Below are 12,488 nucleotides of genomic sequence, written 5' to 3'. Positions count from 1 at the left end.
CCAATCCCGTCATCCCGTGAGCTGTCCTGCGAAGGGAAGCTGCACAGGAGGTACTCCCACGGAGTGGGTTTTCAGATTTCTTTGCGTTTGTGTGTTTTGCGGAATGAAGGGTTTTACGGTGGCCGGAGTGCAAATCCTGCCACCAACCTCCTCATAAAAAAGTAACCCAACTGCAGGAGGACATCCGCAGACACAGTTGGGTACTAGATATGGATGGCCGTTGGCTCACAAGGAGCTCCTCCGTCCTCTGGCAGGTTTTGTTTTTAATCCTGCTGGGTGTCCATATCCAAACACCATCCTCACCAGAAAACCTGGTGGGGGAGACGGTTTAGTCAATGAGAACCCGACCATGGAACAGGTTAGTACAGGGTTACATGGTACCTGTAGCAGGTCACAGATCTGATCTGGCCTGAAGTTGTGGTCAGTTGGCGGTTATGTATATGTATATGTATATATATGTATATGTATATATATATATATATATATATATATATATATATATATATATATATATATATATATATGTTTGCTGAGGTAAGCTGAAGGTTGTTGAAGATGAATCCAAATGTACAGGAGAATTATTATACCTCCTAAAAGTTTCTCTTTCAAACAGATCTACAATAAAAAGATTTCTTTTTTTTATTTTTCTATCGTGGTAGTTTTTACCACGGGCTTCTGGCTTGTTGTTGTTGTTATTATTATTTCGTATGCAGGCTGTGGCTGCTGGTTGCATCATCGCTGAAAGCGCAGCTGTGCCGCTGATGCAGTGCCCCGTTTCCAACGAGCTGCGACTGACAGTCAGAAAGATGACAGGCTGAGCCAACCCACCTGGTGTGATTTGGCAGCACGACAGGGGCTACAACTGTTCAAGACCCTAAAATCTTCAGTCAGCCACCTTAACCGTTTAACCCTAAACCAGGTTTAAGAATTTTTTTCCAGGTAAAAACAAAAATTGTTAATACCTCAAAGTTTGATGAAAATCATGTGTGGTCATTCCTTCCCCATCACAAAATTTTTCTCCTGTAATCTGATCGGGTTCTCATCAGATTTTACTAGAAACTGGAGGGGAGTGTTTGTAAGGGTCAGAGTTATTGGTTATTGTGGAATTGTACAATCCCATTTGTTTGAAAATCGCTTCAAGCATCTCGAGTAATTCCACCCAGGTAGAAACAGGTTTGTGTGTGTGTGTGTGTGTGTGTGTGTGTGTGTGTGTGTGTGTGTGTGTGTGTGTGTGTGTGTGTGTGTGTGTGTGTGTGTGTGTGTGTGTGTGTGTGTGTGTGTGTGTGTGTGTGTGTGTGTGTGTGTGTGTGTGTGTGTGTGTGTGTGTCATACATTTCCGCTTTGTTTTAAAATAGTTCGTGTCTGCCATCCACCCGAAGGATCTGTCTGCCAGCACTAGTCATTAGTGGACGTTAAAGTTCCCACGGTATCTTTAGCGCAGAGTAGGCGAGTTATCGCCGGAACAAATTACAAATTCCTGCCCTGACTAACTGCTGGGAAGGCAACGACAAACTAACCAACATAACCAACCCACCCAGAATGCACATCCCCTGCCAAGAAACTGCTTCGGCAGCACCAATGGTCTCCAACAAGTAACATTGACGATGATAGTTTATGGAGAAGCTTGAACATCAATCACATCCAATTCTATCTACGAAATACATACTCTCCTGTCTGCATTAAATATACAGGCAATTCTATTTACTACATGGATAAAAATTTATTATCTACATGAGATACGGTGTCAGTAGGGGGTGATGCATGTTGAAGCATCTCATCCATTATTTTATGGCCGTTAAGCTGGCCGTCCATGTTTCTGGAACTCACTTGGCAATGTTAACACATCGAATGGTACATCTCACTGCAAAAAATAATAATAAAAACCCCTTTGGAGCAATACCATCACAAAATTTAACTTGTATCTGTGATCACAAAGCAATCGTCACCGGTGTGCCTTCCCCGGCTTACCCTTGGCAATCGCCCGGGACTTATCAGCCCGCAATCCAATGATAGCCATGTTTTTTGTTTTTCTTGGGGGGGGGGGGTTACCATATGACCTTAACCTTGAACATTCCAGGATAGAATGTGAATGAAGAAAATTTGTCTCCATCTACAATCTATTGTTCCAAGGTATGATCCAAAAGGTGCTTTTTGCTAATTAGGTCACAGTCAGAAAAAAGCAGATCAAGGACTCAAATCAATTATCAGGTTCACAACTTCAGTGCAGGTGCACCATTATGATGGAAGAACATCTTGGAAGGCCAAGCGGTATTTGAGATTCCACGTCGGCAAAATTGAGCGATGACAAACAAAAAAAATTGCATTTTTTTTTTTCAGACCGCCATATTTGACTTTGACCTTTAACCCCGAGGGGTATGATGTAAAATAAGCCTAAACATGTCTTGCTATAAAGTCTAAATCATCTAGTAAGAGAAATTTCGTCACAATCGGATAAACCTTAGTCGAGTTATGTGAAAATGTTGAAATGTTTTTAATTGGGTCACGTCCTCAAAAAATAGGTCACGGCCAAAATAATTATCTCAAAATTGATGTAAAATTTCATTCCGAAAGTCCCATCTGGCTCCGAGATACAGCTCGGAGAAAAATTGGCAGTGCAGGAAGGAAACAAAACCTAAATGGTGGTTTCGTACTCCGAGGGGTGTAAGAAACTCTGGGGTACCATTAAAAATTGGGGGCACTAATTGTACACACAAACCCTACAACAGCGATAAGCCTCCTCCCATGCTCTTGGGGGTTAGGGTTAAATACTCCTTTACGAGTGTTGACAACATCGTCTCATTAGGAACCCATCGTGGCCCTTTGCCTCCTTGATGCACGAAGTGTGATCTTGCAACATGAGATTAGGACTCGTACTCGGAATGATTGTTGTCTTTCTTTCAAACCTTGAGAAATACAAATTGTAGATCTGGAGTGCTGAAGCAGGTGGAATATTTCAACATTGTGTTTGTTGGGGTTGCATTAGTGGGACGTTCTTGTACCTGCTGTGCTCAAACCGTGCGACTGTTGGATGGAAATCGTGTTGAGAGACGTTGTCCAACTGAGCACAGGGCAGAGTAAAGCGATTACTTCTGCTCCAAATTAAGCAGCCATGCTTCCAAGGGGAATTTCAAATAACCGATTGGATCTCGGTGTCCATTTTTGAGTCGGCATACGTCGGCATTTTTGTCTGTACCAGGGAAGGAAATGACCACCGCATGGTGAGATTTGGATTTGTAAAACCGCCTTTCGGATGTTGAACATCTTTGTGTTCCACTTTCGCGGTACTTCATCAAAGCCAGGGAGGGCCACTCGGTCCATCGTGCTGGTGGTTCATCCAAATGCCATTAACTTGAATTAAAAAAAAAATTCCATTTTCATCTAATCCATGGAAAAAGAACGGTTGAGCGTGGGCATTTTTCTGGATTATTGCAATGACCGAGAAAAATTATTCAGAAATGGTTCCATCTATCAAAAATAAAACCACATACGGTGCAGTATGGGTACAGTGTGCATGGTCACCAATTGACTTGAGACGAGTTCAGAGGTTATGTTGATGTTTCAATCACAAAATGGAGATGTCTTAATGCTGGTATCATGGGATCCATGTCTGGGTTCAAGTGAACCAAAGACCATATGGGTCGAGTGGACCGTTTCTTGTATGGTTTTATCAAACATAGCAAGAACAATCTGATATTGTCAAAAACATAGCAATAACAAGCAAGAACAATCCAGATATTATGCATTGCCCAAAACCTCATCGGAATCTTTAAAAGTAGGGATCATTTTCTAATATTCCATAAATAACTTTGACAAGTATCACGTATGTGACTGCAGTGATAGAATAATGGTTTCACTGTTGAATAAATAAACTAAATATGGAAAACCTCGTCTTTTTGTATCAAGACAAATCAGTGGCATGTGTGAACAATTCCAACATGGATTGCATCCCTATGGTTACAAGACTAAACAATTGGAAATTTGGTGCAGGAGGTGGCCATTCGGCCCATCATGCCTGCCCTGCACAAACCCCAGAAACTACCACCCATCAACACACAATCTACCTACAAGTCCAACCAATATCCCCATACCCCTCTATCTCCAATGCATCTAGGTACTCATGTAATACCAATTTAAATCTATCTCTCTATATCTATATATATCTCTCTATATCTCTCTCTCTATCTCTATCTCTATCTCTATCTCTATCTCTATCTCTATCTCTATCTCTATCTCTATCTCTATCTCTATCTCTATCTCTATCTCTCTCTCTCTCTCTCTCTCTCTCTCTCTCTCTCTCTCTCTCTCTCTCTCTCGACCATTCCACTCATTAACTACTCTCTAACTGAAAGATCCCTGCCTATTACGACCGTTCAAACTCTGCTCTTCTTTACTTTCAAGCTATGGCCCTTGATCCACAACTATCTATTTTGCTGAAAAACTTATCTGCATATGAATGGCTTGTACTGTCAATGCTACTTTTCCAGTTAAGAATTTTCATTCTATGATTTAAAAAAAAAAAAAAAAAACATAAATAAAATAGGGTTTGATGATCATATTGATTGTTTATTCGTGACCATTTACTGAGCTCGTTAATAAACACAGATCGAACCCCCTAACTTGACGAGGCAGCAGGGCACAGGTCGAGTCCCATCACAGGACTTGCTGCAAGACCTGTTAGTAACAAGTGTCATCTGCCACACGAACACATTGTCTCTGTCCTGCTGGTCACCAGTCAGGAGGTTTGCAGTCAGGAATAATGATAATACATTTAATGAAAGGAGCACACTGACCCGATGACATGATACTGATGTCATGTGCATAAATTATGTGGGTGTACGAGTATAATTAAATATTGTATGCAATATTCAAAGTGTGCTATCATTACTACGATTACTTAGAAATGAACAAATTGATAATTACTGAGATCACCTATTAATTAGCAACATTTAAAACATATCAATACTTGTGCACATTAAAGATCAGAGACATAAACATGGAATCACTTGTAATTGCTTCCTTTCCAATGGATGAAGTCTGGTCTCCTTCGACTATTTTAAAAGCCTGTCTTTGCAGAAGGATGGACAAGGAAAGAGCACAAAAAAGGATAAATAGTAATACTTCTCAAAACAATAGAAAAATATATAATAGGAAATGGAATATTTGACTTTTTGCAATCGCTTACAACTGTACACTGTCCAAAGAGAGGAGGTCAAAGTCGAATGTAGAAAAGGTCGAGCTGTTCACTTCACATCCTTTCATGGCCACAGTTCAAAGTGAAAAGAAAAAAAATAGATTGTATTTGGGATGAACCATAGTCAACTACAACGGGTACTCGGGAGAGCGCATACCCCCACCAGGCTTAACAGTTCACGTTTTGTATCCCATTGATGAACCGGATCTGCATCCGCACCTGAACCAGAATCAAATCGGCTTGTTCTCATTTCCGAGCCAACTCATCCACCAAGTTTAGTCAAAATCCGTCCACAACTTTTTGAAATATCGTGCTATATATCATTTTTGGCCCCATCTGTCAATGGCAAAGAATCACTTCGAAAAATTAAAAACGTCTCGTGTCCGGATCTGGATTCGGATCGTCCCCAAAATCAAACTGATTAGTCCTTGTCAAACATCCAACGTGTCCACCAAGTTTCGTCTGAATCCATCCGTAACTTCTTGAAATATCCTGTTCACAAACAGACAGACAGACAAAAAGAGGGGGTGAAAATATAACCTCCGTTATATATATATATATATATATATATATATATATATATATATATCCATTGTTGTCATGGCAATATTCTTTGTTCATTGTTCTGGGTGTGTTGTTGCCTAGCAACAAGTTCCAGTGTAAGTTCCATTGTCTTGGATCATGTGACCTGCATGCAGTGTGATTCTGCATCGGCTGACTCTTATTCGCAGATATTTCCGTTTACGGAATTCTTCCAATTGTTTTGCGATTTTTTTCCTGGGATATTGGCTTTGAGTTGCATCAGTACTGTACACAAAATTTTCGTCTTCTACCCCACCTCGAAAGTACAAAACATTTATATCAGTGAGTCAATGAGTGAGTCAATGAGTGAATGAGTGAGTCAGGAGTTGGAAAGATCGTTATATATCAGATATATATATTGCAGCATGGCACAAAGGTACGACACTTATCGATATCGTAGCCTCCTACTTGCATGGTAGCACACTTGATGGTATTAATTGTGCACTTTTACCTATGAGCCGTCTAGTCTGGGTTTGATTCTCGATCCAACTATAAACTTGTCGGACTGGTACTTTGCATGTCGGTGTGTCGGATGGATGTCCCATCTTCTAGCATTAACTAGTGGACGTTAAAAATCCCACTCCCACGGTGTCTTTCACGAAAAGTAAGGAAATCCCACGGTGTCACCGGTACCGTGGAACAATTTACAAATTATTGTCCTCAGTTGGGCCTCAGGCTTGGTCAGCGGGTGTGTGAAAGACTTGGGCCAAAGACTTTCCCATCAGCTGACCCCACAAAAGGTGGGAATAGTTGGTGCCATGAAAGAGGTACTATTATTCCATTAGAGATTTCTAATTGGATTCACCCACACTGCCATAATTAAAGTGTTCCCTTCATTTGCTGCAACATCTCATAATTCACATGGAATAACAGGATTAATGTTACAACTACAATGGTCACTCGGTGGAGTGCATACCTCTGGCAGACTGATTAGTTTACATTTTGTATCCTACTGACAGGCCGGATCTGGATTCGGACCTGAACTAAAATTTAATCGTCACCTAACCAACTCATCCACCAAGTTTTGTCCGAATCTGTCCGTGAGTTTTTAAGAAATCGTGCTATTTATCGTTTTCACCTTATCACTCAAAGGTGAAGAATCACTCAAAAAAGTTCTCGGTGGAGGTAATGGTAGTTACCTACAGTGGTGGAGGTAATGGTAGTTGAAACAATTGTTTTTTACTGTCACAAACTGCACTCAATATTTCTGAAAAGCATGAAGAGCTCAGTGTTAGAATATGGATGGAGGATGTAGCCTACATCCAACCAAACCTTTTGATAGAACACCATCCCGACATGATGGAGGGATGGTGTTCTCTCAAAAGGTTTGGTTGGCCGATGTCTCGGGGTATCAAGGACAATTTCAGAGCCGGATGGTCTCATCAATCATTTAAAACGTTACATTTAGCAAATCCAGAGAACGACATGGTACGAAATCATACACACCAAGAGGACACATTTCTCTAGCCTGAAAGTTTAGTTTCCCCGAAACTTTATTTCAATATTGTAGGATGGAAAGCAGAGCTTTGGTCATACAAAACTAAAGTTAAAGAAATGTTTGCAATGACACAGCCTCCCCTTTCTGCTTCTTCATCCCACGTCCCACACTACCCATCTGTACGCACAAAGACTTCTACTGGACAGACAGACATGCACAGCATAAAAGTGCAAAGAATTCCTTCTCAATCCCACTTTGTAAATTAATTATAAGAACAAGAAGTCCAACTCACAATCATTACTCTTTACTTTTGATGAACCATGTCTGTTTAGCATTTGCGAAAGAAAATGATAAATGTTGAGCCAGAACCAAATTGAATGATCATCAAACCCTATTTTATTTATGATGGACCTTTTTACAATGAGATCGATTTTTGGAGATTCAGTAAGAGTGGCAGGAGTGATGCGGGGTTGGAGCGAGACCCATATAGGCCAATACCATTGACTGATAGGGTCGGTATGCAGTAGTCACGTTCATCACTACCACCATGACGACGACTGCTTCATTAACAGTTGCAATCATTCCCACCTTCTTGTGGGATTGGTGGCCAAGCCTGACGTTCAAGGTGCTGACAATAACTCACCGACACTTCGAGAAAGACGTTGTGGGATCAATAATGTCCACCAACGACCAGTGCTGGTAGACCCGTCTCTCGGCTTAACGACCATCCGACAGATGTCTCTCATACTGATGCATCGCCCCGAGTTTATGGCTAGGTCGAGATTCAAACTCAGGGTGGACAATTCAGAGGGCAGTGAGGATACCGCTAAGCTATCGTGCAAGACCCTAAAGATGCAAGGATAGAAAGAAAGGCAGAAATGTTCGATTTCACCACAAAATTACAGGCATGTTCAGCAGCTTCAGAGGACTTTCAGTCGTTTTGGAGATTAGAAGAAGGATTAACATGTCATGTAAAGTTAAACAACCATTCATTATGTCAAGTTGCAGTGGTGAGCACCCACATCCTCCAAAAATATGCAGAAAGCCGGTCGTTCTCAAGTCCCCTTCCCTGGCATTCTACTTCCTCAAATCTCAACACCCTCATGGCAGAAATCCAATACGTCAGACCTTTTGTACTTTATTACTTTATTAAAAATTTAAAAAGAAATTTCACGATGGAAAAAAAACCAAAAAAAAAAAAACCAAACAAGCAAAGTGATTGGGAAGGGTAATTTGGTGAAAATACAATTAAAGTGCTGTCTAATGTTATTCTCAAAACAGTCAAATATAAAGCCCCTACATACTATAGCCCCAACCCCCTCCACTGCCCCCCAATCAATAATTATTTCATCATTTGTGCAGAATAACATCCCTGAAATGGGTTATGACGTCATACGTGGCATCACACATTCAGAGCAATACACACAGGCAAGAGAAATGTTGTAAAAATGAAATCCAAAGTAGATAATTTAAATATTTAAATACGGCAAGGATTATTTAATTGTTTGTATCAAAAAGAAGAGCCCAACAGATCAATGAGATGATTCACATGTTTGGGCAGTGAAATGTGTTATACTGTTCCATTGTGACATATGATGAATGAACCTTTGGCAATAATCGTTATTGCATTATGAGTGTTACGTTACAGATTAAAAATTCCATTTTTCAAGTGTAACCAGTTGTGCGCACAATGACCCACAACACGCACAGGTAACCATACAGGTAAGTAGCAGTTGTAGTCAAGTACAGGCGGCGTCTCCCCGAAAACGTCTGTTTTCCACTTGGCTTTTTAAACTCCTTGCTGAAGTGGTTTATCGAACGTGATTGTCACAACCAACCTTCTTGAAACGCTATTTCTGATGCAAAGCGACCTTTCCACGATTGTCTTTTGATGAAAGCATCCCGTGCACATCGATCTTCCAAGGGGAAAGTCAGAGCTCGTATTCGGAAAGGGGTGCTCGGACGTACAGATGGCCATTGTAGGTTCCAGCTCGCGGGGCTGTGAAAGATCTGCTGGAAATCTTTGCTGAGCAAAGTCTTGCAATGAGATGCCCAAGAAATGTGATCATATCATTCCGATGAGGTATGTTCAAGTGGCCTGTGGCCTGTCTTAATTTCTCAACTTCTTTGAGAAAAAGTATGCAGCTATCTCTCACTGATGCCCTCCGATCGGGACAAAATGTCTTTCTCTCTCTTTCTCCATCTCTCTGTTTTTGTCCCAATAGCCAGCTGATGGAACCAGCACTGCCAGGGGAAACCAGCCAGACTGGTACCTCCAAACACAGTTCAGGCAAGTGGGGAGAATGGAAATTGATGCCTCAAGGAGGGGTGTTAACTGGTAGAGATGAAAAGTTCAGTCTTCAAAGACAAAGAGCTTCAATGATGTAAGCAGGTGCCAGTCAGTCATTTCCTGGCTGCAACTTCTGTAGCCTGGCTCTCAATTGTGCCTGCCGTGTCTGGAGACGTTTCTGCTCAGCGTGCAAGCGGTTCTCTTCTGCCTGCAGGGCACGCGCATGCTCGGCGGCCCTTCTTAGCACTGCAACCTTGGCGGCCCGAGGCTGGTGGCGGAGGTCAGGCAACTGTTCACGAAGCCGGGTGAAGCACGATCGCAGACTGTCTCGCCGCTGTCGTTCCAAAATGTTGTGGGTCCGCCGTCGTTCCAGGTCGTCGGAAGAATCCGAACCACTGCTTCCGGCGCTGCTTTGCCGTGACATACAGCCGGCTGTTGTTGAAGAACTCCAACTCATCCTCCCGTCCTGCATCACCCAGCGGCAAGCGTGGAGCCCAGTGCTTCGTTGTGTGTCGTGACGGGGACGTTTGGCTGGGGGACTTGGAGGTGACGGTGCCGCGTAGTTGTGCTGCTGGTGTATCGGAAGGGTGCCGGCAATCCTTGGTGGAACGGTGCACCGTGGTGGTAGCCGAGTTCCAGCTGTGTTTGTATTTTTCTGACAAGTCCTATATCCTGATGACTGTAGTTTTTCCACGGTCACAACATCAATTTCTTCCTCTGAGGGCAAAGGTGAACGAGACAGCAATGTTATGAATGTTCCTCATTTCATGATTGACACAGCAACTAATCAACATCACAGCAACTAATAAGCTTTTACAATCAATGTATCCGTTGAGCTATCAAAGAGCAGAGACATGACAGAACCCAAACATTGAGTTATCCATTAGAGTTCAACTTTAAAATAGATTAACAAGGCCACCCGAGGTTTGCCAGATATTCCCGAAGCAATGGATCAGCTGGGCCAATCATTGAGCTGGCACAGAGTCGTGGTGCCATTTTGGGAGTGGCGAGCCCACGTGATCGCGAAAGCTTCGTGTACAGCACGGAAAGCACGCAGGCAGACAGCCAGCACGCGAAAGAGCAGGTACTTTTGCCAAACAGGGCGCACGTGATACGTGTCCGAGACGAGGCCGAGCGTGCGTTCATGATGCAACCGGCAGCAATCTTGCTGCAGCAGCTGCATCGATCATCATCGGTATTCTGCTCACTCAGCTCCCCTGCTAATCGACTTGATCTGCGATGCTTTTCAAAACGAGTCAGGAAGGGAGAGCGGAGATAAATTTGAGACGGGAAGAGCGTTACAGCATCATGTACCCGAGAAATGGAGTTGGACGATAACACGTCTTGTATTCTGTTATGATCAGTCGTGGCCTCTTGCGGATATGATACAAGCTTTTCTTGGCTGAAGCAGAATGCACCGAGCCTTGCACAGTGCCTGGCAGGCGGAATATTTCTGTGGATGCATCGCAATCGCACAAAAGGCGGAAGGAACTGACAGCTGAAACCTTTCCTACACTGTCAAACATGGTTCTTTTGGAACTCGAGAGACCAACTTGCGCAGCTGCTGCTTCTCCGCAACTTCGGGAATCGAGGGCGGGCTCGGCTGCGGTTTCGTCTTTGCGCGAATCCAGCAAAAGCAGTGCATGCTGACCCAGACAGCAGTGTTTGATCATCCACACGGGTAGAAAGTGGGGGAGGTATCCACTATGATGTTGTGTCTGCGTTTTGGCTCTGATTGTGTGGGTGGTGGGAGGCTGGGGTGACATTTAACAACAACAACCCGAGCCGAGTCCTACATCTGTCCAACTGGTAAGTCTCAAAATGTTTGTAAGAAGATCGCCAGGGGCTTCGTGTGGAATGCTCTGGGAAGGTGTGAAGCTGTGTGTTCGTGTGTGCGTGGGAAATGCGTAAACAGAACGCGTTTTGTAAACCGTGGGACCTTGAGAACTTGGCATCAACACCGCATCTCTATAATGTTTACCACCACCGGTATGACCGCCAACATGATTACGACCACCACCATTTTCATCAACACAAACACCATCAGCAGCATTTCGTTTATCATGATCATCGACACCAGTGACCGCAGTCGTCATTTTCCACCATATCACGCTTTGTCACCACTAAATTCAACCTCATGATCACAACCGCCGCAAGAGAAATCATGGCAATAGAGTAAAACCCACCTGAATCACTAGGTGTATCGAGACCCGTGGAAAGTCTGCACAGGGGCTGCTTGCGCGGTCGACCCCAACCGCGTGGCTCCGGACACGGAGACTCATTTGCCGAGATTGAGTTCGAATCGGTCGATCCCTCGCTAGACGGCTGAGAATCTTGATCACAGCCGGACACGGCAGGCAGAAGAGTGGGATCGGTGGAAGGAGTGGGAGGAGTCGCCACCGCACTCTCTTTCAGCGACGGCTCGGCGAGCTCAAAGCACGAGGACGCCCCCCACATGCAGTCCTGCAGAACCTCAGGACATTGTTCGGTTTCCGAATCGGGCGGCTCGTTGTGCTCCTCCAAGAGACTGGATAGAAAATCCAGCGCATCCGACGCCTGCAGCTGGCTGTCCTTGCTCGATCCGGCGTCCCCGCACAGGTCGGCCACTGAACCCCAAGACCAGGTCTCGGACGAAAGCAGGAAATCGAGGTCGCAGCGGCTCGGGGAAAGGGGCGGCGTGAGCAGATCACAGTCAAGCTTCTTCCAGATGTCGGCACCAGGGGGTTGATAAAAGCTCGTTTCACAGTCGAATAAATCGAGGATGGCGCAAGGGTCTTCGGTAGCCATCTCGACCGTGGGTCTGGTCTCTCTGCTTTGTGACGGAAGCGTCCGTCTGGTGTTTGCGGCGATCGGAGATCAGGATGCGTGGGCTTCGCCTGCGAAACGCACCAATAACAACACAATGAGGGAGCGCCAAGCTCACAAGTTTCCCTGGCTGGGGGCCCGAGAGAGATGGTAGGGGTCCTGGGAAGGGGCTGCCTGGCGGT

General features: G+C 44.1%; 1 protein-coding gene across 1 annotated transcript in view; it reads right to left on the bottom strand.

Moving 5' to 3' along the window:
• Nucleotides 1-7,351: 7,351 nt before the first annotated feature.
• The window catches only part of LOC147017186 (myc proto-oncogene protein-like), a 5,499-nt gene continuing 362 nt past the window's right edge, over nucleotides 7,352-12,488 (bottom strand). The window contains exons 2-3 of the mRNA XM_085846641.1: nucleotides 11,688-12,377; nucleotides 7,352-10,218 (exon numbers count right to left, since the gene is read on the bottom strand). Coding sequence (XP_085702767.1) covers nucleotides 9,611-10,218; nucleotides 11,688-12,288 — 1,209 coding nt within the window. The 5' untranslated portion in view covers nucleotides 12,289-12,377 and the 3' untranslated portion in view covers nucleotides 7,352-9,610. The remainder of the gene's footprint in view (nucleotides 10,219-11,687; nucleotides 12,378-12,488) is intronic.

The sequence above is a fragment of the Eptatretus burgeri genome, chromosome 11 (genome assembly GCF_056783735.1).
Source record: "Eptatretus burgeri isolate ZD-2024b chromosome 11, Ebu_testis_v1, whole genome shotgun sequence".
NCBI classification, from domain to species: domain Eukaryota; kingdom Metazoa; phylum Chordata; class Myxini; order Myxiniformes; family Myxinidae; genus Eptatretus; species Eptatretus burgeri.
This window is presented reverse-complemented; position numbering and strand designations above follow the sequence as displayed.